Source organism: Ambystoma mexicanum, chromosome 6q (genome assembly GCF_040938575.1).
Source record: "Ambystoma mexicanum isolate Mex_15411 chromosome 6q, UKY_AmexF1_1, whole genome shotgun sequence".
Classification (NCBI taxonomy): Eukaryota; Metazoa; Chordata; class Amphibia; order Caudata; family Ambystomatidae; genus Ambystoma; species Ambystoma mexicanum.
The window spans coordinates 1406768440-1406794935 of NC_090937.1; the positions used below are offsets into that span (position 1 = coordinate 1406768440).

At 46.2% G+C, this 26496-nt stretch overlaps 1 protein-coding gene across 2 annotated transcripts in view; it reads left to right on the forward strand.

Moving 5' to 3' along the window:
- MFSD10 (major facilitator superfamily domain containing 10) overlaps positions 1-26496 on the forward strand; it is a 999075-nt gene that overhangs the window by 469293 nt on the left and 503286 nt on the right. For both annotated transcript variants that reach the window (XM_069632064.1, XM_069632063.1), the window contains exon 7: positions 24421-24529. In XM_069632064.1, the coding sequence (XP_069488165.1) occupies positions 24421-24529 (109 nt within the window). The remainder of the gene's footprint in view (positions 1-24420; positions 24530-26496) is intronic.

The following is a 26496-nucleotide window of genomic DNA, read 5'->3' on the forward strand; positions in this document are numbered from 1 at the left end:
CAAGGCATGTCTGGTGGTGGCAAAGGAAGTTTATTGGCACATAAGCACAGCTGCTTGTCCAAAATGACACCTGTGAATGTTTCTGTTAACACTCCACATTCCAGAATTCGTGGAGCTTGGCAGCAGACAAGCATGGAGAATATAACCATAATCTCTGGTCAGTAAAATAAAGGGTTAGTTATTAGACCCCTAAATATAGTGTAGGCAAGCATACAGAACTGACATTATTTCAAAGAAGGCATCAATCATTGACACAAGCCATGTATTTGTTAAGAGCATACTAAAGAGAGATAACCAATGATGGTCAACTAATGACCTTTCTGTGACGATAATACCGGCCCTTAGTCTCTTTAACCTACTTTGTCAAACACCTTCACACAACAGTGATAAACAGATATGCTTTTGCTTCAGCTCAACACCAGTACTGTTGTTCCAAAACTGTAATGTGGTTTAATTTACATGTTGCTCCTTAGTAAAGCAACAATACTTTGTGACCCAAAGAATAAAAGAGGGGAAACACTGATAATTGGAGATGGCTGCACTCGGTTTTAAAACAAATAAGTTCCTAAAAAATGAATAGTCTGTCGGTTTTGTTGGAGAGCAATGCAAATTATTCTTGCTCTTGTCAATACTCAATAATCATGCTCGGCTCTGACTGGCAGCGAATCACAGGCAACAGGTTGAAGTGAGAACTTGGGGTGGGGCTCCAGCGACTTCTTCCTAGGCAGTACTTCTCCTCAGAGCCCCCTTGGAAGACTTTAAGGTCTTCTTACCCAACAATGTTAGTCCTAGGTCGCCCAAAGCAGGGCCTCAACAAGTTGAAGAAACAAATGCGAATGGCAGGGCCCAGATATTTACCTGAGTCAAAGAATTTGTTTTATTTATTTTCATTTTTTTTTTATTTGTGAATTGGTTTACACAAATCCTCACACAAGATACACATATATTATATTAATTATAAAATTACATATATAAACATTTCATAAATGAAATACATTTCTCAATATTCAGTTTATTATCCATAAACAGTCCATATCAACCGAATATCCGCTAATGTGAGCGAAACAGCGGTGCCTGACCATATACTTGCCCAAAGTACAATCCTCAGCCTTCCTTGCAATTATGCACACAATATTTAAAAATAAAGTTCTCTCTGCTGCGATAATCGCAAACATTGTAAAAGCAGATGTTTGAGGATCTCAATTTAATCATCATTACATAAATTACATAATCTACTAGATCTCTGGACACCTGCTCTAGCACCCACAACTTCAAAAGTTGCATATAAAGTGAAATGTAATTTCACTAAGCTTCATTGCCAGTTCCGATTTGAGGATTTTTAAAGAGATCCTGGTTACGATCCCAAACTTTTTTGCGCTCTTATGCAGTCATCTAGTCAATCTTTTCTTTGGCGAGTTTGGATTATCGCCAATAGATGGATCTACCTTTCTAAATATATTCAGAATCCCTAGACTATTAGATGTTTGAACCTGTATTGCCCGATGTATATCCTTGTAAAGGTAAAACCTAGGTGGATCACAAACTTTCATATATATCATCAAGATCTTATTGCTTCAAACGAAGATACACCAAGTTTGAATTGGATTAAAGAAATTGGTAGGGATTGTGGAAGATCAAAAACTCTCCTCCAAAGCAAACCTTCCAGTTTATTCCACCATATTTTTCCACTAATATTTACAACCTCCTCTCCATAGATCAGGGTAGGAATCACTTGGGATATTTAATAGTTTATCATGGGAAGAAGAGAAATTACACTTTTTTTCTTTAATCCTAATCATAGGAGCAGAAAGAGCGATTGTCTTTGATCGCAATCTATTTTGAAGAGGTGTTTCAGTTTTTTTTCAAGTAAGGCGAAACCAATATACTTACATTCACTAACCTTTTGCATATTGGGGGGAGATGTGATTTCCACGTTTAATGTTTACGATCAAGCTTACACATATTAGAAAAAAACATGATTTGTCCTGGTTAAATTACCAAACCATTCAATGCCATATTCCTTTCTAGCATTTAATTATAGGGTTAGCCCTATTGGGGTGTAATCAAAGAGGACCAGGTCATCGGCATACAATGACCAATGAATGTGGGTTTCACCCAGCTTGGGTGGGAATGCTCTTACTTTAGAGTGATACCTATGTCCGAAATGTACAAACTAAACAATAAAGGGGCCAAGACATACTCTTGTCTCAAGCTATTGAAGTATGTATTTTACAAGACAAAGAGCCCTCGGAGTTTAAACTGAATTGCAGCAACGTATCTGAACATGGGTCCATAATAAGGCCACGAATTGACAGTGGCAGTTGCCAGGTCTTCGATTTTTAACCATCATTTCCATCTATTTACCTTGTTGAAAGCCACTGTCAAGTCTATGAAGGCTGCGTATAGTGTGCGCATCTTTTTTTTTTTTAGCCATGTTTCTTGTGGATTATTTTAAGACACAGTCCATTAAGGGTTGTCCCTAGGTTTACAGGAACGCTTCATTGCATTTTGTCAATCCTTCTTGCCCTATGACCCCGTGCTTCCAGGTTCTCTAAGACAATAGAAGCAAAAATGTTTTTTTCAAATATACTGTATTAGCACAAATAGAACTGAAACAATGTTTTTTCCAAATTTACGAGATTCACCATACACATTTTAATTCCCCCCCCCAAACAACTTTTTATTCCTCCCCCCTACCCTTTACTCCCTATTCCCCCCCCCACCCCTCCCTTCATTCCTAGGGTGGCCGCATCAGCTGTCTCATTGGAGCCTGCTTTGCACAAGCACCTTCCATCGTTTAATCCACCTTTGAATTACTCTTTCTTCCAAGTTCGTTTGTGGTTTCTACAGTATCTCTCCAGGGTCTGGGTTGGGGCTCGTTGGCCTTGTACCTTTCCTCTTCCCGCTATCTCCGGCTCAAGTCTCTCCCCTCCACTTACCCCGCTGGTTATGCTCATTGCATTAGTTTATACTCTCCCTGCAAGGCCCTCTATAGACTCTGGGCCCCCAATCCTGGCATCCAAGTGTGGCCTCTCTGGGTCGTTCTTCTCGAGGAAGGCTGCCCACTCCATTTCCCTTGATGGGGTCAGGTCATGTAATTTTCTAGTCAGCTGTTCCATTGGATACATGTCCAGAGCTTTTGAGGCCCGTTGTCTTTCACTTCGAAGTTCTTCCATCCCTCGGCCGGGCAAGCCCTGGCTACTAACAGCAGGTAGTGGCGCATATGCGGAAGTTTGACCCAGTCCTCCTCCACGACCTCTATACCAAACAGTACAAGTAAGGAGTCCAGATACCGGTCTACCTCCAGGCTCGTTATCCATCCCAGAATCTCCTTCCAGTATTTCTGTACCTTCTCGCACTCCCACCACATATGCCAGTAGTCTGCCGTTTGCCCGCATTTCCGCCAGCAGTGGGTACACCTGGGTACATCTTTGATAGTCTTACTGGATCCCACTGCCACCTATGTAGGAGTTTGAGCCCATGTAGCTTATATTGACAGGCTACTGAGGTGTGGTGTGCGTTCACACATAACCTTCTCCACTGGTCTACTCCCATTTCTATTCCCATGTCCCTCTCCCATCTCATCTTAAATGTTTCAATCTCTCCACCCTGCACCACCAGTAGAGCCTGGTACAGTTTAGATATTAGACCCCTCGTTCCCCTCTACGTGTTCAGTATCCTCTCCATACCTGTCAGTTACCTTTGCAGTTCTTCCTTCCAGTCATCTGACATCGGCATCCCTTTAAGCTGTAGGTATTTGAATACAGAGATTTTACATACGCCCAGAGTCTGTTCAAGCTCCTCCAGATCTATAAATACATCAAGTCCGAAAGAAGGATCTACTCTCTCCAACCCTGCCTCAAACCAATCTTGAAATCTCTCATGGTCTGTGATGTGATCTCTTATCGGGAGGGCCCATGAGTGACTCAGAGGCGATTGTCATGTTGTGACCCCTGCCATTTCCCTTTTGATCCTCCCCAGACTCCAAAGTGGACCCAGGCTCTTGTGCGCTTTTACCCTTCTTGGAGCTGCTTTGTGCGGCGCCCAGAGCCACTCCCCCAGCGTGACTGGTCTAAATAGATAATTCGCAATGCCCACCCATTGCTTCTGTTTGTCAACCAGCAAGTGAGGGACCAGGGCCTTGAATTGAGCTGCCCTATAGTAAGTACGCATATCGGGTAATACTGTGAAATGCATATCTGGCAATTCTACTAGCAATGCCTGATATAAGTACAACACCCTGGGGAGAAGCATCATCTTTAACGCTTTCAGCCGTCCTAGCCACAAGATGGTGAGTTTTGACCAAGTTTCCAACTCACTGAAGAGCCTGTGCAATAGTGGGGGGGAAGTTCTGCTCATATAGATTGCACAATTATTTGGGTATTCTCACCCCCAGGTACTTTATACTGTCCTCTTCCACCGGTATCCCTATCCCTCCCCATTGTTCACTTTTTTCACTGGTTACCCCTTTCAGGGGAGGGGTTGGGAGTGCTGACTTATTCACGTTTACATTTTGAAACCCAATACACTTCCGTACTCTTCTAGTATCTGACACACCCTCGAGACTGACCACATTATCTCTGAGAGATATGCGTAAATGCTTAGTTTGTGGCCATCTCCCCCCCTCCTCCTAAAACCTCTTATCTGATCTTAGTTCCGTATCTTCTCCCCCAATGCTTCTATCGTCAAGGCAAATAGAAGGGGTGACAAGGGACTTCCATGCCTAGTGCCCCTACTGAGGCCAAACTCCCTGGACTTTGTCCCATTTACGACCACCCTCGCTGTAGGTACTGAATAAATCTCTCTGATAGCTCGACACGTTCCCATCTCCCACCCCCATCTTCCGCAATAGTCAAAGGCTTTTTCTGCATCCATGCTCAATAGTGCTTTGCCTTCTGGGTCAATAGTGCTTAGCCTTCTGGGTCCGCCCTGACATATTCCATAAGGTCTTCTGAATTGCGTCCGGGCCCTGTCTGCCTGCTATAACCTCATATTGTCCACCCGGACCAAATGAGGTTAATTTCTCTTCGAAGCGTGTCGCTAAAATTCGTGTGAATATTTTCTCATTCACGTTTAAAAGCGAGACAGGACGATATGATGAACATTGGGTTGGGTCCCTTCCTTCCTTTGGTATCACCGATATTAATACCTTACTGAACGTGGCCGGTGCCTCCCCCGTGTCCAGGATGTGATTATATAGCTTCACCATATGTTGAGAAAGGATCCCAGCATATTTTTTGTAGAACCATATGGTGTATCCATCCTCTCCTGGTGCCTTTCCATTCGGGAGGCGCGATATCGCCTCTTGTACCTCTTAGTTTCTTATTGGGCTCTCTAAGTGTTCCATCTCTGGGCATGTGAGCTTGGTCATGTTCACATCCCTTAGGTATTCCCCCACTATGGCTTCTCTACTGGGGGCTTCAGATTTATAAAGCTTCTCAGAATATTGGGCAAAACCCTCTTCTACGTCTTTTGGTGTGTTCCGGCTGCCGCCTTCGGCGTCTCCCAAAGTGAACACCCATCTTTCTGCTCTTTGCCCCGGAGCCTTGCTGCTAGTAGCGCATCTGCCGTATTCCCTTTTTTGTAATATTTCTGTTTGAGATACGTTTCCACATGGTTTCCCCCATCCCTAGCGCTTTAAACTCAGCTCTTTGCTAGCATATCCTCCCTTATCTCGTCGGTATTCCCCTCTGTGGCATATATCCTTTCTTCCCCCTCCACCATCTCTGTTCTCAATTTCTCTTCCTGTAGATTTTTCTCTTTTCCACCTCGCCTCCTCTCTGATCAGTAGCTCCCTCCATGTTGCCTTACCAGCGTCCCAGACTACCTCTGTACGTACATCCTAGTGTCATTTAATTCAAAGTATTCAGTTATTGCCTTAGCCAGTTGGTCTGCGAAGAGAGGGTTCCTCCAGAGTGATTTATTACAGCACCAGCTACTATCCGGCCTATGCAACCCTTTTATATCGAAGGTCATTAGTACCATGTCATGGTCGCCCCACCGGCCTGATATTGCAGCTTATCATCCTTGCTCCCTGGTCTTTGTTTAAAAATAGGTAATCGATCCTAGTGTATGTTTTGCGCGGGGCTGAGAAGAAGGTGTAACCTTCCTCTTGCGGGTGCTATTGTCTCCACATGTCCACTAGGCCACGTGTCTATTGCCTGCCCCAAATGCCCCAATCTGTCTTCTCCTCTCTTCGCGCCCCCCCTCTTTACCCCCTGCATGTCTGTCCCAGGTTTCATTCGCCCAAGGGTTAAAGCTCCCCCTATAATATACAGATCAGCGTCCAGCTCTTGTATTGCATTGAGCGCACTGAGTGTAAATGAAGCATGCAATTTAACCATAGTATCTAATAGTTAAATTGGTCTATAGTTTTTCGGCAGGTTCCTTTTTGAATACTCTCTTCCCTCTGTTAGGCAGAAACCTGTGCAGTTCCCTCTGGGACCACTGCAAAAGATTTAAGACTACAGGTGTTTGGCAGTAAACCCACTTGGTAGCAGTCTGTACCACACAGATTCACTTGGTAGCTGTGGCTGAGCAGTCAGACTTCTCTCAAGAAGAGTTAGGCAGTATAAAACAATAGGTCAAGAGAACACAGTAGAACAAGTAAACACTGACCAGGGCTTGGTGTAAAAGAGATATAATTATTTATTTAAAACCGCATCTAGAAAAACACACAGGCACTAATAGTAAGCAATTCAAAAACACGGTCACTAAAAGATATACATTCCCTTAAAAGAATATTAGACAAGTCTTAAGTAAAGCCCCAATTATTTTCAGACAGCGGTGAGCGCTTAACGTAGATGGCACTCTAATAATTCGGTTTAAAAGGGAGAGAAAAGCAGAGAACAAGTTGAAACAGATCCCAACACTTTTACCAGAACATAACAAGAGAGGAAGGCAAAGTGAAACCGTGAAGTTAGTTCAAGAGGCCGGATCCGCTTTAAGAGGATCAAACGAAATGTGTCCAAGGTCACACGGTTGCAGTGCACAAAAGTCTTGTAAAGGTTCAAAAAGGAGATGGACCAAAGAAAGGTACCAGTTAGAGGGTCAAGGCGGCCAGCCCAGTCCAGAAAGTTAAGGGGTTATTATTACCTTGTATCAATCTTTAGAAAGGGAGGCCTGGTGGACACGGTACCTTGAAGTGGTGAGAACGCTCCAACGGGGGCAGTTGTTCCTGGCAGCGGGTGCAAGTCGGTGCTTCGTCCGGGGGAAGAGAGGATCTCGTCGTGGAGGAAGACAGGAGTCCGTTGCACTCCCAGGGAAGAAACCAGCCGCAGAGTTTCTCAGGTACAAGGAGCGGTCCGGTGATTCGCGGTTCAGTGGTGAGTGGCTATCCGGCTGCCGGGGTGCTTGGCACGGGCAGTTCGACCACAAACCGGGCTGGGGTGCGAAGAAAGAAAGGAAAACTGGTTGTGCCCACCAGTCAGGGGAAGAAGCCTCTCCAGCCGGGAGATCTTCTCTGTCGTCGGGAAGTGGTGAGTCGGTTCTGCAGGGCTCCACCGGTGGTGTCGTCGTGGTAGGTCGGCTCAGCTTCTCCCTCGTCGGATTCTCAGGTCCTGTGGCGACTTCTGAAGTTCCAGTCCCCAAAGCCCTGCTTATGTGAAAACCCCCATTCACTCAGCCTAGCTGTCACTCAAACATGCTAAGTGGTGAGTCGGCCGGCTCACCACTTGGGCCAATCACACAAGAGTGCGACCTGAGTCACCAAGGTAACTCGGTCCAGGGAATCGAGTCTTGGCAAAAAATACCAACCGGCGAATTAATATTAATTAAATAAACCGGCGGTATGTTCGAGGCTATGAGAATTAAATAATTAATGTTGGTAGCCTCGAACAATGGGAAATTCGCGGTCGAACATAAAAAGTAGTTTCCACTGTCACCAGCCAAAACTCGATCAGGGGGGACGGAGACGTGCCCCCTCGACTAACAGACCCCGGGGCAATCGAATTGCCCCAACCAGTACGTCCACAATATGATGGTTTGTACTGGTTTCTGTTAATAATTTGGGACTTGTAAAGCCAATGGTGACTTTACATGCCCTTTACATGCCCTGGGAGACAGTAGTCAGTCCCCTGTGTTACTGCACGGAGGGTGCTGTGTAACACACATAGGAAAAAACACATGAGACCCTATGGAGTAAAGGACCCCATAGCCCATAAAACACATTACCAGTCAAAGGAATACCATAAATCATGTCCAAGAGTGGGAGAAAGAGTCTCACTCTTGGCAGGAGGAAAAAAAACAAACTCCAGAAATCCAGCAAAGCTGCTGGGGGACTCACTAGGTTAGGAAATTCAGCCTAAAGAGAATTCTCCCTAACACCCTCCACGGCTTCTGCGCCTCCCCCTGCTGTCTCCTCCTTGGCTACCGTGCCCTCTCCTCCTTCCTCTTCTGCCCCCCTCAGGCTTCTTCTACACCTCTGCAGGGCGTACCTCTGATTTGTGCCCCTCCCCAGAAGTCTTTCAAGAACGGCAACCTTCTGCATATTGCCACTCTAAACTCTTGCTCAGCTGTCAAACACTCCTCTGACATCTGCCGCCTCCTTGAAGAACTTGACCTTTATGTGCTCTGTCTCACCGAGACATGGTTCAAGGCCAGCTCTGTCACAAGTTTTGACACTCTTCTCCCTGACGGCTACAAGATCCTTATCCGTGCCCAGGTCCTATCATTCTGGAGGGGGTGTAGCCCTGATCTTCCCTGAGTGGATTCCTACCTCTGTCATTCCTACGCAGGCCATCTCTTTCGAATGCCTCATCTGCAGGCTCTTTCTCTCGCCTAGCCATTCCCTTACTGTGGCTACCATCTATCGGCTACCTGGTCAGATCTCCTCCTTCCTCTCTGAGTGGGCAGACCTCTCCTCTTTCCTCCTGGTCTCAACCACTCAACTTCTCCTTCTTGGAGACTTTAATATCCACCTGGATGCTTCCTATCCTTTCTCCTGGACTCTTTCGCGACCTCTGCAACTCTCTCACTCTCTACCCTCCCCTCTGGCCCGACTCACTCTGCAGGGGACACTCTGAATGTTCTGATCTCTTCAGACCTTCCCCTTTCTATCTTTCTCACCACTCCTCTATCCTGGAGTGATCACTTTCTCCTTTCCTCCCAGCTCTCTCTCCGCCCCTCCGGCCAAGCCAACTCCAGCACTGCTATCTACCTTCTCGGTTATACGACCCATGAAGCGTGTGTCAGTTGAGGCTTTCGCCGCCACTTCCTCACCCCCTCACCCCTTTCGGCTGACTCACACCCTGACACACCCCTTTCTATGCTCCACTCTGCTATATCTGATACTCTTGATGTTCTTGCCCATGTCATGAGGATCATCTTGAAGTTCAAAGCCAAGTGCAACTCCTGGTACGACTCTGACCTCGTCACCCTTAAACGCACGGTGGCTGAGAGAAAATGACATGCTTCCTGTGCATCCTCTGACAAACTGGCCTGCTGCCTGCTCCAAAGGCGATACCGTCTCTGTCTTCATCAAGAAAAGAGCCCTCATCCAAGTTTGCGTCTCTGCAGCATCCAACAACTGTCCCCTCCCAGGCCCTGCACAGCCCTGGCTTCTCATTTCATCTCTAAAACCCAGGACATCCTTTCCTCTCTCTTCCCCTCCTCCTACTCCCTCCACTCCCCGCTCTTCATCTGGCCCTTCTATGGCCACCTCTCCTCCCTCCTTCTCTGCCTTTCCCCTGTTCTCCCCAGACAAGCCCAATCTTTGAAAGTCTTGTCAAAACAGGTTCTCCCCTGTTCCTCTAAAACCATCAAGGACCACATTGACACCCTGGCTCCTGCTTTGGCTGACTTCTGCAACCACTCCTTCGCCACTGGAGTCTTCCTTTCCTCCTTGAAACACTCCCTTGTGCACCCTCTTCTTTAGAAACCCTCAGCTAACCCCTCCTGCCTTGCTAACTACCGTCCAATCTTCATCACTCCTTTCCTGGGCAAACTCCTGGAAAAGCTGGCCATCTCCCAGCTTAATGTTCACACTGAATCGGTTGGTTGTCTCCATGACCATCAGTCTGGCTTCAGAGCTGACAGAAGCACTGAAACTGCTCTCCTAAACATCCATGAAGACCTGCTCTCCAACCTTGACTCCAATACCCCCTGTGTCCTCATCTTACTTGATCTCTCTTCTGCCTTTGAAATTGTCAACCATGCCATCCTGCTCAACCCTCTCCGTGATAACCTGGGTATCACTGATCAAGCCCTGCCTTGGCTGACCTCTTTCCTCTCCGATCGACCCTCCCAGGTCCAACTTGGGTCCTTCCTCTCCTCCATCTCCATCTCTACATGTGGTGTTCCCCAGGTGTCTAACCTCTCTCCCGGTCTGTTCAACCAATACATGGCACTTCTTGCCCACCGCATTGCCGGTCTCTGCCCCAACTTTCAGTGCTATGCGGACAACGCTCGGCTCATTTTCTGGCTCCCTTCCACCACCTCTTCTCCTTCTCTCATCTCTGACTGTCTGTCCGCTATCCAGGAGTGGTGTGTCGCCAATGATCTCAGACTGAGATTTTCCTCATCGGCACACCTGTTCCCTCCTTTCCTGATGCTCTCTGGCCGGCCTCTCTTGGACCTCCTCCTTCTCCCACCTATGAGGCTAAAAACCTCGGGGTCTTCTTAGACGCCACACTCTCCTTCTCTCTTCACATCTGACATCTCTAAGAAGTTACACTGCCAGCTGTACCTCCTCAGAGGTATTCTTCCTTTCCTCTCTTTTCCCCAGAAGCTCACTGTATCCAGAGCTCTGGTTCTCTCTAGGCAGAACTACTGCTACAGCCTCTTTCTAAATCTGCCTGCTTCTACCCTCCGCTCTCTGCAACTAATCCAGAACAGGACTGCGAGACTTGTCCTTGGCCTCAAGCCCTGGAATCGTATCTCTCCAGCACTGGAATCTCTGCACTGACACCCAGTGGCTGCAAGGATTACGTTCAAAACCCTCTGCATTGTCCACAAGGCCTTCTGGGGCCTTTAGTCTTAATACCCTCAACTCTCTCTTCCTAAATATCTTCCTTCTCAAGCTCTTCGCTCATCTGCCTCCAACTATCTCAGGTTCAGTCGCTTCTTCAAGCAACAAGTCGGTGGTAGATCTTTCTTCGGCTGGGGCCTCCCTTGGGAACTGCCTCCCTGAAACTTGAGGCGCACCATCTCCGGTTCCGAAAGCACCTCAAGACCTTCCTCTTTTCTTCTGCTTTCTCTCTGCCTCTCCCCTGCTGAACACCTGACTGAAACGGCACTGGTCCCCTAGCTACCCGCTGATCTTGGGCCCTGGTCCCCTCCCCCACCAGCTGCACTCCTGCACTGCCTCTCGGGCAACCCATTCACTTGGGGACTGTTTCTGTATCCCGACAGTCCCCACCAGCTCTTGACACTTTTTGTTTTATTCTATTTTTTTTAATTATTTTATAACGCACCAAACAATACAAATTATTAGGACTTCCATGGTTAAGTTTAACATAACATTACAGAATACCCTCTTCTGTCCTACTCCTTCCCGTCCCATTAACTCGAGCCACTGTATCTGTGGGTCTATTGTCATTATCTTTTCTGTGTCATCATCACTGTAATCGGTCCGGGAGGGGCCTGCCATAGTGGCCACCAGTTGCCTCCATTCAATTAGGGGTCCCACCTCCCCTCCCCTGCTGACTGCTTCGAACCAAATAGCCGTTTCTGCCTCTGCCCACTCCATGAGGTCAGCCCACCACAACTCTATTCTAGGCCTATGGGCTGTCTTCTAGCACATTGCAATCCTCTGTTTGCCCAGGATGTAGGCCAGGTCTTTCATCTTACTAATGTGCCTCAGATATCGTGGTCTAGGAAAGCCCCCAAGCATGCATGCCCAAGCCGACTCCACCTCCAGCGTAATGCCTTTTCCTGCCAAGCGTATATTCAGTTCTGTCCAAAACCGTCCCACCACTGGGCAAGCCCAGAACATGTGTAACATTCCAGCTTCCTCCTCCCCGCACCTGGGGCATCTCTGAGTCAACTGGCCACCGAACCTGCCAATCTTACTGGGGGTCAGATATGCTCTATGTGTGACATATAGTTGGATCTGTTGGAGCCTCGCGTTCTGGGGCACTTTCTAATGATATCTTTGGGCTCTGTCCCATAGCCCATCTGACATGGGTTCTCCCACTTCTTCTTCCCAGACTTGCCTCAGTTGGAGCAATTCCTTCCCCACCTTGGACCCCAGTAGCTCATATATGCGGGATAGCTCATGCCCACTCTCTGAGATGTCATATATCATCTCAATGGTGGCATTGGGTTGTTCTGCAAGCACTGCCGCCGGCCACTTTTCTCGCACTCGTTTACCGATTCTGGAGTAGGTAATGTGTTTTCCTTTATGCACCCCAGTGTCCTCTATTAGTTTCTGGAATTCCAGTGCCTCCCCCTCCTGCCATATGTCTCCCAGGGTAGCCAGGCCCATCGGTTCACAGTATCTACAGACCCCTTTTATCAATTGGGGGTCTTCTCTGCATAGCGCCAGCAGCGGCACATGCATAGAAAACAGAGCTGGGTATCCCACAATCTGCTATGCCCTGTTCTGCACCTCCCAGCCAAGCACCAACAGCCTTGCCATCTCTAGTACCTTTGGCTTTGATAACCACACTATCTCTCTAAGGAAGTAGGGAGCAGGTTCCATGCACAACAGCCTGGTTTCAGCCGTTTCTTCATCAGACAGCCACCTGGCCACATATTGCAGTTGTACCGCCAAGTAATATAACTCAAACTTCGGCAGGTTTATTCCCCCCCTGTCACACAAATTCTGTAATTTCCAGAGAGCCACCCCGTTCCTGGAGTTATGCCATATAAAGCCCCTGCACAAGCTGTGGAGACTACAAAGAAGCGCCTAGTGATCACATACGGGATATTTACAAAGAAATGTAACAGTCTGGGCAGGACTACCATCTTAATCGGAGCAGCTCTCCCCATCATGGCCAGGGGTAGTCTGGACCAGAATCCCATGCTATTATTAATGCTTTCAACTGCCTGTTCCGTGTTGTGTTCTTCTCCTGTCGTGTGGTATATGTCAATTCCAAGATATCGGAACGTCTCCGTTCGCCAGGGTATTGGCTTTACCGGTAAGCTCCTTGGTAAGGCACGTCTATATCTCCCTAGGGGGAACATGCTAAATTTTTTGGGGTTTACCGCTATGCCGGAGAGGGTAGCATATCGTTCCATCACCTCCATGATGTATTGTATGTTCTCCTCTGGGAAGCGCAGATACAAGAGTATATTGTCAGCATATAATGAAATAAGATGCGGACCACTCAGTGCGGATTCCTATCTCCCCATATTGTTGTCTAAGGCAGACTGCCAATGGTTCCAACGCTAGTATATACAACATGGGCAACCAGGGGCAGCCCTGTCTAGTGCCCCTGGTAAGTTGCTATTTGTCTGAGATAATGGCACCCGTTTCAACCCTTGCAATTGGGGAGCTGTATAACATTTTGACCCACCTGAGATACCCCGGCCCCATTCGGTATTCTCTCAAAGTCGCTAACAGCCAGGGCCATTTTACTGAGTTGAAAGCATTAACCGCATCAAGCGAGACGATCGCCAGTTCCCCCAGGTCCTCCTCTGTCTGATCAATAATATGGTGCAGTCTTCTATGGTTATCCGTTATATTCCTGCCAGGGACGTAGCCTGTTTGGTCGGTGACTCGCTTAAGCCTGTTTGCTAGCACTGCCGTAAGGATTTTGCTGTCCTGGTTAAGCATCGATAGGGGTCTATATATCCCGCAGTCTGTGCTAGGCTTACCCGGCTTTAAAAGCGGAATGATCACCACCTTCCAACTGCTTCTCTGTTTCCTGCAGCTCTCGTTCAATGCCCCCCTGGAGCCCTCTGGATTTTGATATAGCCATGCCCCTCACCCCCAAACTACCACCTTAAACGCCTCCCACACAGTTCCCATAGTTCGAACACTACCGGTGTTAATCTCGAAGTACTCCGTGATCACCTCCCTCAGATCCTCCCGGAATCCCGAGTCCTGCAGAGCCTCAGCTCTGAGTTTCCACGTCAGAATCCGCGCTCTAGGGGGTTGGTGTTGCCACTCTAGGACCAGGGGGGGGAGTGGTCTGAGAGCACTCTGGCCTTATATTCCGCGCCTCATCTCGCCCACCAGCTCGACAGCGGCGAACACGTAGTCCAGCCTCGTGAGCAGGTCATGTGGTGCCGCATAGTGTGAGTATTGCCTGTCTGCTGGGTGCAACTGCTTCCATACATCTACGAGGTCAAATTCTCCTGGGAGGGCCTGTAGCACCTTTGCAGCCGGGGTGGGTTTGTCTAGTTTACCATCTGATCTTTCCATCTTAGAATTCAGTACACAATGAAAGTCTCCGCCCCATAGGATCATGCCACCTAATAGGGGGCTAATTTTGCCATACAGGGTGCAAAAGTAAGCCGCTATATCCTGGTTAGGGGCGTATAAGTTTATAATACTCACTTCCCGGTTTTCCAACATCCCCCGCACTACTTTCATTCTGCCTTCTGGGTCTCCCGTAGACTGAAGCAATTGAAATGGTACATGAGGTGCTACCCATGTGATAACTCCTCTTGCGTAGGCCGAGTATGTGGCTCCCGCAATGCTCCCCCTCCACTTTCTCTTAACCACCTCCAATTTCTCCCTGGTAAGGTGGGTCTCCTGCAATAATGCTATGTCGATCCTCATCCTTCTCAGGTACATCATTACTTTATTATGCTTCAAGTAACTATTGAGGCCCCTGACATTCCAGGTAACCACTCTAAGGCAACCCGACACCATAGATGCAATATCCCGCCTTCCCTCTCCGCCTCCCATCCCGCCTAATAAGATTCTCAGTTTGGCTCGTTACCCGCCCTCTCCCAACAAACTCCCCCCCCCCCTTTCCCAACAACAAACCCCAAAACACCGCCCCTTCCCTTCACCCAACCCCTCCCACCCCAACAAGTGCCCAGCTCCATCCCTGGATTGCAGGCGACCCCGCGTTTGGTCCTGCCTCGTAATGCCGAGGGCAGGAACCCGGCAGGGTGTCACCGGACTACCGGTGACCTAACTAAGCTTCCCCTTATGGGGGTATGAGGACTAGCTCTGCAAGGCTCCCGTGCTCGTATCAAGTCTCAGTGCACACGGATCCTACCCACTTATATCCCTGAACATCCACGCCCATAGGCTACATCTTATACAGTAATCAAGTCCCATTGTCTTAGGCTGCGACACCCCTTGGTGCCACAGACACAGATTACTTCTCTCCTCCTTCTCCCGTCTGGATGCCCGACTCCTGGGGGCAGCTCTGTGTGTCGAGCCACCCCATAGCTTCTTCCGGGGATTCAAAAAACAAGGTTCTGTTTTTGTGGAACACCTTCAGCTTCGCCGGGTAGAGCAGCATATACCTGTGGCCTGCTTCACGCAATCTTCTCTTCACAGTCCCAAAGTTCATACGACTACGTTGTACCAACAGGGTTTAATCTGGGTATGCGGTTATGTTTGCTGTCCCCCTTTGTATTTTTCCACCCTTCCGGAAGTGTCCAAGGATTCTTTCCCGATCTCGATAGTTCAGGATCTTGGCAATCACCGGCCTACGGGGGGTTCCTGGCGACGGCCTCCTCATTAGAGCCCTGTGGCCCCTTTCCACCGCAAACCCCTGGGACAACACTCCTCCGGTTATTTCCTGCAGCAGCATAGATTCAATGAACTCCGTAGGGTTGGGTCCCTCAGCTCCCTCTGGCAAACCAACAATGCGGATGTTATTCCTCCGGGCACAACCCTCCTCCGCCCTGCTTTCTAGGTTACCCACGCGTTGCACTAGGGCGTGTAGTTCCGATTTATGTGTTGCACAGTCCGCTGTGTTCGGGCCCACCTCTTTTTCTAAGTTCTCTGTGCGTTCTGCCAGCGACCTGCCATCTTGCCGAAGAAGATTCACTTCCTCTTGTACTGCCCCAACTTTGAGCTCTAGTGCTGCTTTCAATTCGGACATAGCCAGTCCCAGTTTAGTCTCCCAGGCCACTTTCAGGTCAGCGATCGCAGCAAGGATCTCCTGGTTCGTGCCCATGGCGACTGTGCTCCCAGCGGGGGTTTTGTCTTTACTCTTGGCTCCTTCCGGGCCCGGTGATGTTTTGGCATATTCGTCAAGCGTGGGTTGCTTGCCCTTCGTTCTTGGAGGTTTGCTGGACATGGCGTTGTGCCAGAAACATGTAGGCGAGCCCCACCACTTGTGGCTACCAGCCCCAGCAGGGTTAAACTGCTATTAGCGCCTGGGCCCAGACAGACCATGCAAGGGGTGTCTTGAAGGTACTTATTTGCTACAGGAGTGGGTTGTGTCCTCCCAAGTAATAACGTACGTTTCACGAATTCACAGGATTATAGTCGCATCACCACCAGCTCCAGCAGGACACGTCCTCCTACGTGGCCTCTTAGCCACGCCCCCCTGCGTGGGCCTTCTTCACCATAGCTTGTTGAATCTGTATTCCTAGATGATCCGGGCAGCTCCGGTCCAGGGGAGCCAATATTTCCCCAGATGCTCCTGGTTGCATATGTCTTCCACCACAATCTCCTTCTTTAGGGGATGTTGCACCACTAGGCACCCTCACACACCACCTCCTTACATATAGCACAGTTTCCTGTCTTAACTGGATGTTGCAGGTCTTCCTCGAAGTTCAAAGCGCTATGAGGGAGGCTGCAGCTTGCACCGGTATATGTCAAGCAGTAGTGTGTTCTCACCGCCAGTGACATGAATGTTTGCGTTCCAGCAGACCCGGGCAGAATGTCGCAACTAAATCAGAGTGTTCTTTCTTGTTCCACTGTCTTAGAATCTCTCACAGCATCCGCTTAATCCTTCGCCGGCCCTTCCTTTCTCTCCTTTGTTGGGCCCTGCTGTTCGGTATCCGTGCCTCCGTTCGGGCAGCACACAGTTTTCCACACTTTTGTTTGTTGTTTACACCATGTAGTGAGACCACTTTGCGGAGCCTTCTTTGTTTGCCTCTGGCGTACATGTGTATCCAAATCCCTAGTCTCGAGCATCCGCACAAGTCTGAAAGCTCTGTCGCTGTCTTTTGGATATTTGTAACTGTAGCCTTATATTGTAACAAGTTCCATGTCAGTTTCATGTAATTATTCCGCTGGTCTCATGAGGCATCCGTAACCAGCGTACTTGATATTCTTTACTTCCTCGCGTTGTTACTTTGTAATCGTCTTGCGCCGGGCATGCCGATACCTCGATTGCTGTATGTATATGACAGCAGCCCATGTATTCCTTACTACAATGTCACAGCTAGGTTATCAAACCTTTCCAATGCCCGACGTCCATTCCAAGCAGATCACCTGGTATCGGAGCTGCTCTGCACAGGTCCAGCCTCTCCCGATTCTGTGTGCGCTCCCCAGCCACGTTGTAGTCTGCTAGTTTGCTCGCTGTGTTCTCTCGGGGCTCCCGCTTTCATTCAGGCTGTGCCGCACAAAAGGATCTTTGCTCTTTCTTCCTGCAGCTGACCCCTTCTGCTCGTTTCTGTCCGTTCCGAGCACATCTGCGAGCAGCGATCTGTCCTCAGCTGCTTATCAACTCATCTTTGTCCTCAGCGGGCCGCCATCTTGATTCTTCCGTCGGCGAGCACCGGCAACCTTCTTTGGATTTGCAATACACTAGTCACAATGTTAATCCATTCCAAATCACGCTCCAGTTATGCAATGCACGCTCATGAATCTGCACTTATGAGTTTACCCGTTGTGGCAAACTCTATGCATAACTTCTTATCCGGATCATTTAGGATCAGCAGGAGCCGTATATGGGCACAGTTAGTGTCCGGCTGTGCTGCTATGTTTTCTGGGGCCACTTTGTTACAATGCGCCCCTCCGGTACTGAATGCGCCTGTGCTGCGCCTGCCGTATTGCCACTCCAGCTGCCCTGCATCTCATTTCCAGCACCGCGGGATGGGCACCACTCTGCTGCACCGTCCAATTTATACGCCGGCAGCTTTTCTGGCTGCTAGGTCCAGACGCCCCCAACTACCGCCGTGCATTCCACGGACACCGCCTGGAGCGCCGTCCCTGCCGCAGCTCACCATAGGCTCACGGTGCCGGCGCATCCATGGGCTCCAGTTTCCCAAATTGTTGATGGCTTGCCCCACTCCTTTGTTCTTAGGAGCTCGCCATCTTGGATTCCTCGGCAGTGGGCAGACAAGATCTTTTCTAGGCTCAGTGCTCTTGAGCCCTGGTCTCCAGCAAGACAGAAACTCTCTCCAGGCACTCCATGCCGTTTTTCCAACGTGCACCCGTCTGTCTATATATTACAGGCCATTCCATGTGCACTTTCCGTCCGGATCAATGCAGGATCATCGGGAGCTCCACCAGGAACACGTCCTTCTACATAGCCTTGTAGCCTCTCCCCCAGCTCTTGACACTTGATGTCTGCACTTACCCTGCACTTGCCACAAGTTGGCCGCACTTTTTTACCTATTTTATTTATTCTATTTATTTTTTACTGTTGATCCTATGTATCACTGCTCCCCCCGCACTTTCCCTTTCCCCCCACCCTTGCACTTGCGCGATCTCAATGTCACCTGGCCTAGTAAGATCATTGTCTTTGTCTTCCCTCTGACCCCCTCCCTTGCTTCACCGCGCCTTGAAATACTTGTGTATAGGCGTGTTATAAATGCCATATCATATCATATTGGCATAATGTTTGATGTTTTCCAAGAAGTGGGTTGTTTTCTTTGTTTTAACACTTCATTAAATAATCTCTACATTATATCTGCTCATAGATGGGGGTGATGATTTTATGGTCAAATTTGATAGTCCATCGAGGCCGGCCGCTCTAGATGTATTAAGCTTTCCTATATGTTCCATTATTACCTCTTTGGTTATATCCAGTGACCACTCAACTAAGCCTGTTAAATTTGAGCCCACTTGCTCTGTTTTTCCTACATAAAATAGGTCTGTGATATGACGGATGTTTTTTCAGCACGCAACCTGAATTTCAACATTTCTATTTATAAGTCGCCAAAAATCCTTTGGCTGTCTATTAACCAATATCTTCAGCATGGTTTCACTATCTCTCTGAGCTGAGATGGCTCTATAGACAGTTTTTGTATTAATGAATATCGCTGTTTTTCTTGATTAAAAAATCAGCCAGATTCTGACGAAGCAAGGTACAGCGGATTCATCTCAAATACCTTTTATTTTCCTGCTGCACTTGTTTATTAAAAGTGTGGGGTCTGTTAAAACACTATTTACTTGAGATATTATTGGCTATCCCAATCCATGTATGTTTCTACAAAAAATGTGAGCATGTTTCTGGGAATACGAGATCCTCTATTTGGCTTTCAGGAAGGTCCTCGTACAGACCTGCTATTTTTTGATTAAAAAGTCGGTCAGAGTACAGCCTCCATTTTATGTGTGTACCAGCTTTGTTTATTTGTAAATGCTTCTGCCTCAAATGTGAAAACAAGTATGGAGTGGTCACTCAGGTCTGTGGGTTCTATAGTAAGATTTTGACACAGCTGCATCAGGGTTTCTGACAAAAAGCTATTGAGGGACTGCAATGCCATGTGAAATTTCGATTGGAATCATTCTCCATAATTCCGTTTACCATTTGTAGGCCATATGTTTTAAGTATGTTGGTTACTAAACTTTCTTTCGCAGGGACTCAGTAGCTTCTTACTTATCAGACCTTCAATCATAAGGTTATTGGAGTTGATTCCGTTTGAATTTAAATCCCCACTTAACAAATACATAACCCGGCTCAGCAAACCAAGCCTCAAAGGCTGCGTTTAAAGTAGTCCAGAAACAATGCACATTTTTAGCAGCTGGATTCCAATATGTAATTAGCAGCAACATCATCTCAAATATAGCTTTAGTGTAATTTTGTAAACCCCTAAATTAACTTGGAGTATCCCCATTAAATCTGTGTACCATAATTTCTCCTCCAAGCCCTCATCATTTCTAACAGCAATGAAAAGACTACCATTGGGCCAGCCACAGAGGCCCTGGAAGGCTTTTTGCATGTATACTAAGTAACCATCCATTAGGGAGGTGGGAGGGCCTCATGGAGCCAGGCCACTTGTAGAAAAACTATGTAGGATTTAGATCTATTGGGTCTCAAAATCTGGTGACAAATTGATGGAATACGCAGGATTTTACCCATCTAAGTATGTAAAATTCCCCATTACTGAAGATGTGGTTTATCAGACTTTGCGCATGGATAGGTATTTTCCTCTGCCTTTGATTTACAAGCCAGGGTTGCCGCAAGCCAGGACCAAACCTATGAATTTCTTTTTTTTTAGTGCCACTGAATATTTTACCTTACTATCACCTGAATTAGTTATAACACAAATCAGTCCTGCCTGCCACACTTAAGATTCAATGACCCGTTTACAATCCTTTTGCGAGTTAACATGTCCCCCCCCCGTTTTGGTATAATTCATAACAAAGACGTAAACATGTCCTCCATCACTAATAGATCAAATATTATGGTCTAATGTAGGTGTAGGAGAACCAAAAATATTTCTGCAGACCTCAATAAATGTGACGAAGTAGATGTCCAGTGCAGTAAATCCAATATGTTAGGGTGGTTTAGAATTACTTGCGAGTCTAATTAACCAAAGATGGCTCCAAGGGCTAAACATTTTGAGGTGGTTTTATTTATCCAAATTATTTGCAGACTGTAAAGACTCATGGATGCTCTTGTGTTTATACCCTTTGATCCTTTTAATTGTAATATGTGCCGTTCCATAGGGTTTTCCCCTTCAGAGTCAGATATAGTATCTTAAGATTATTTCGGCCTCCTCCCCAGATAACGGGGGCATGTCTATTTCATCCTTTTGGACAGCATTTACTAAGGCACCATTTTCCAATAATGAGTCTTCATCCTTATCCACAATTCCAGTGTCGTCAGTTTTCTACACTTTTGCTTTTTCATTATATCTTTCTTAATTGGGTCCAGGCTCTGATCACCCCATTCCATCTGTGGGGTGCTCTTATTTACCGCCTCTACCTCCTTCTGTTCATGGGGATTTGGTACCACATTTTTTTGTGAAAATTTGCTTGAGCCATTTTTGGTTTTCTTTTCAATCTACTTCTTTTTTAGTGTGCAAGTTCGATCAATTCCAGTTTATATCTTTAGGTGAAAGCCGCCCTGGAATTTCTCCATTGATCCATTCATGGAAAGCTGAGGCATTCTTAGAGTCTGTGTATGATTCCAGCATATCTTACATCTAGCCTTCCATCTTCTGCGTGACCATTTAAGGCTTTCATTGATGCCGATTTTCCCATGTTTGAAATCACCATCTCTACTGAAGAGTTTCTCTCAAAACTGAGATCCTGATTCTGGGTTCTGACTCCAACCTAAAAAAACTCAGCTGCGTTGCATTCAACATTGATGGCAACGTAATCAAAGCAGTGTCTGAGGTAAAAACACTAGGTTTTTACCTTGACTCCACCCTATCACTAAAAAAACAAGTTAGCTCCATGGCCTCATCTACAGCTTATACCTGTAAACTGATTAGGGCCTGCAGACCCTTTTTGTCCAAAGCTAGCTGTATCACGCTCGCCAATGCACTAATAATGTCTATGCTAGACTATTGCAATGCCCTATATGCAGGCGCCAATAAAAATATCCTAAATAAAAAGCAAATATTAGAACATGTACCTGAGAGCAGCCCTGAATATACCCTGTAGAGAGCATATATCCAACATCAGAAGAGACCAGAATTGGCTAAAAATTAGCAACAGGATACTCGTTAAAACAGTATTCCTCACTTTCAAATGCCTCAATAATACTGCACCTCCTTATCTCTCTGCCAGGATGACTAGAAGAATCTCTACCCACCACACTAGATCATCCAACCACCTCTGCCTAGAAATTCCTAAATGTAGACTATCCAGAGCTGGTGGAGCTAGTTTCCCGGTCAAAGCTGCCGTCTCCTGGAATACGCCTCCCCCCTTGCCTTTAGAGCTGAACAGCCATACTCTAGATTTAGATGCAATACACTGAACTGGCTTTGAATCAAGGACATCTAACAAGTCGGCCACTTACTCGACCGACCTATGCTTCCGACCTCTAGGCGCCTCTTTTTGTTTCTATATGTAGCACACTATAGTCCCTATTACTGTACTTACCTTGTATATTGTACCCTATACCCAAATTGTATATATTGTACCCTATACCCAATTTGTATGCATTGTAATGTCATTCATGTTGTAACTAAGCCTCGAATATTCATCTAACTGCTGCGCCCAGCTACCTCAGTGTTTGGTGCGCATTACCAAATAAACAAACAAACAAACAAGATATTCACAGAAAACTTTGTTTAGGTTTCCTCCTTTTTCTAATTTCTCACATGGTTAATATCCAGCTGATCCAGGTCCAGAACGGGTTCTGATTCAATGAGGTTTTTCTCATCGCACGAATCATCGCTTTTTGTCTCTTTATCGACCTAGACCAACTTGCCTTGATGTTTAGTAGGGTGAGACTTATTGCAAAAGTAGTCAGTAATACATTTCTTTTTTGCAGAATGTGAGGCGCCCATCATACAATTGTCGGAGCTGCTGCCAGGCTGATTGAAACACTTGTGTGGATAGGCACGTTATAAATGCCAAATCATATCATATATATCATATCTTGGTCGCTAGCTATTTCTGTAAAAGGGGACTGAGATTAGATTCCTGGTCTTTTTCAATTTTGTATTGATTTTTACTCTTCTTTTTCCTGTCATGTTTTTTTTTTCTCCATATGCGGGTGTAGCTATGACTAAGTGGGGTAGAAGTCATTAAAATCCTCAGCATTATTTTCCAAATGTCCACATGAATGTGTTGATAGGTTGTGTTATAAACATTTGCATAAATCCCTCTGGGAAGCCAGGGGTGGGTGGCAACATATGACCTGCGCATTTAGTCCTTCTGAAATGTACACTTGGTTATGTTCGGTTAGGAATTCACAAAGTACTTTAACAATACTAGGAGCCTTCCTTGTCTAGGAGTGAGCGTATCTCCTCCAGAATTATCTCGTGAACATTTTTGCCCTGCAAAAATGTTTTCAGAGCTTGGTAACGGCATTCAGAACAAAATGTAAAAAGCAGTGATTATTTGATGGATTCCAACATTCCACATAGTGTAGATCTAGAGGACTCACTATCTGAACTTCAGTATGGATTACAGCAGATTCGTGAAAGGTAGCGGGTGAGGCTGATCAACAAGGGGATGGGGTTCCTTGTCTGGCTCTGCTATGTAAGTGTCCAAAATGACTTCCATGTTATAAGAGAGCTCTGGGAAGCTAGTTTAGTAGATGCCACTTGGTCCTTCGTACCAGTCAGTCCAATGAGTGAGTCCTCCCTTCCAAAAGATAGGTGCTGCACCATTTGCTTTTATAAAGCGCTAATGGGTCGAAGAGTTTTTCATGGAAAGAAATGTGTGATTTTTGACTTTCAGGGGTGTCTGGAAAGCGCGCCTAAGGAAATGTCTGTTCTTACCAGGTTGTCTCATGCTGCTGGAGCTGTTTTGATCAAAACCACCCTAATTTAACATGGTGATGTATATGGCCCCAAGTCCACATATTTAGCCCTTTTGGTATGAAGTGTAACTCCGAAGAACATATCGAAGCCCATTCAAGTGAATAGGCGAACTATGTTGATTATGTTGAAAGCTGCCAAAAATGCAAGTTACACAAGAATGCAGATGTCCTCCTCATCCAGCGCCCAGAGCGTATCGGACAACTGGGAGATTTGTTGTTTATTTGCAGCACACTATAATGCCCCACATAATTCAGAATAGATCACCCGCAGGCTTCCAATGGATCTTCAACATCTCGCTTTTTTTATCACCATGCAAAGGTTCAATTTTCTCCAATATGAACCTCTGGTTGGTAAGGGCCAGGACCGACTAGAGCAGTATCTGCAAACAGAGTGGTTGAAGTACAATTCCCATCAGCCCAAGACCACATCGTCAATTGTAATGGATCACAGGAGTCTCAGTCCAAAATGGCTGAAGGTTGCACTAGAGGGCATATTTCTGCTCAGTTGGTCAGGTGTGTTCTTGACACCTTTTCACCTCTTCCAGTGTGCCACCAATTAATTCATTAGGGAACTTGCATCACATTAGTTCATTTGGTCCCATAGAATCTTGCCAGTGTCTGCCAATTTTGAAACTACATGTGTGAATCAACATTCATGACATGCATTGCTGTGGAGCAGGATACCTATCCTGTTGATTTAAAATAAAGTATTGCCAAAAAGCAATCTCATCTGTGATAAGTAATATTGAATCTGTCATATAGCAATATCAGTATTTTCTCTTTAGTCATATAATCACAGACTGCACAGTAATGCATTGAATTAAGTATTTGGTATGTATGATAGCATTCCTTAAAGGAAATGTATTTTTTTGGAAGTGAACGCAAACTCCCATGCTTTCTTGATGCAGGGCTTACTCTCTTCTCTTCCTCCATTTCTCTTCCGTAGTTATCCTCGGTGACATCAGTATTTCAGGAGGCTGGAGACTTGGTTAGCCCAATTGCTTTGTTTAACTTCTCTGCAGTGACCAGAAGAAAAGATTCCCCTTCAAGAGAAAGTAGGTTACTTATAGTGTGTTACTAATTGTTTTTATTAGTCTACGTATCTTGGGTTCGGATGTGTTTCTGTTCATTACAGTCTGAAGCAGGGCTACAGTCCTCCCTTACAGAACACCCAGTAATCCCCTCTCCACAGATCATTTCTTCTGGCTGTAATTCCTTTCAATGAGGCAGAAATTTCAGCTTCTTGATGCTCCCATAACATTGCGGGTAGCCAAAGAATGTGCTGAGATTAAACACTTTTCACACCGTGCATATCATCTGTTGTGTATTATCCCCAAAAAATGTCAATGTTATATCCTCTCATAACACATCCTGTTCTCAAGAAGCCCTCTCCTCAACTCTTATTTTAAGCGTTCCTATTGTTAAAGAAGATTTTCCATAGCCCTCTGGTGGGTATAACCAGTGAACTGAAAATGATTAGGGGGGGTATACCAGGTAAACACAGTTGGGCCGACCGAGGTATGTAGATAGAAATAAGGGACTAAAAAGGGACCAATGTTGAGGTTTGTTCTGCAGCTTCCACTACATGTCAGCCTATGCATAGCATGTGATCTAAGCAAATTCCACAAGCCTCAGAAGGGATACATTACTTACCGTAATCATATTTTTAATGCATAGATCTTATGAGCTGCTTCTCTATTTATCTGCTTGAATACACCTGTACTCGCGCTACACTTCATGCACCTCATGTCAGAAACAAAACAATCTGACGGACCTCAGCGTGTGAAGGACCATGGGTACAGTGGACGTCCCACTAGGGATAGTATTACTGGCACGCCCTGTCGACGTCCCTTTTCGAGTTTCGAAAACCACTGTAATGCTCTGCAGCTTTCACTAGATGTCGGCCTATGCATAGCATGTGAATCTAAGCTGGTACAAGCATCAGAAATACAATTACGGTGAGTAATGTATGCTATATACCGCTTAGGTATGCTTCCGTACTCTGCTGATGCTATTTATCAGTGTTAGGTTGCGCTGTGCTGTCCAAATTGCAAAGTGCACCTCTGTGTGCCCTTCCAATTCAACAACAGCTATAATTTTAACAAACCGAATGAGCACGTTTCCACCCAGTCACCTTCACCTTCTACTATCGCAAACATTTGGAATAATTTCAAGTAACTTCTTTCCACCCACACTTCTCTTCACACAGTGCCAGTGTCATTAAACAGTTAATTACCGGCTCAACAGTTTAGTCTCGAAAGAACGAAACGCTTCAGGATGAATGCTTCCTCACAAGCTAAAACTGAAAGTAGGTGCTGTAATTATGCGACTACGAAATCTTATGCCATCACGTGGACTCTGCAATGGAACAAGGTTGACAATTACGCACCTACAAAGACACATCATAGATTCCTGTGTAATCGATGGAACTTAGATACTGTTCTTATACTGCGCATACCTCTAATTCTGATACAAATCTGCCTTTCAAATTCAAAAGATGACGGTTACCTATAAGTTTAGCCTTTTCAATGATCATAAGTCACAGGGAGCTACACCCCCTTCCTGGAAGAGATCTGTGGTGACCATTAATAAGTCACAGGGACCTACGCCCTGCCCCCCTTCCTGGAAGAGACCGGTGGTAATGCCGATATTTTAAAAGGGGGACAGAAGTGACCGTTTGAATTAATGACCGTAATTGACCTTTCAGATATGCTAGAACGGCATATGTCACGCCAGGAACGGCTAGTATAAATAGTAAAATAGTAAGTTAAAAATGCTTCGAACAGTGTTCAGTGCACCCCAAAGTCACTTGTGCTTAATAAAATGGAATGCTAATCATTCTCATAAACAACAATGTGGTGGTAGAAACAGCAAACACAAATATAACAAACTGTAATGGTTGTCTTCTTTTTTTTTTTTTTGATTGACTTCCTTGACAATGCACATTTGACTGATGTTGATATAATAGTCAGCCTCTTAATTGGGGCTATTTATATAACCCAACAGGTTTCATTCCAATTAG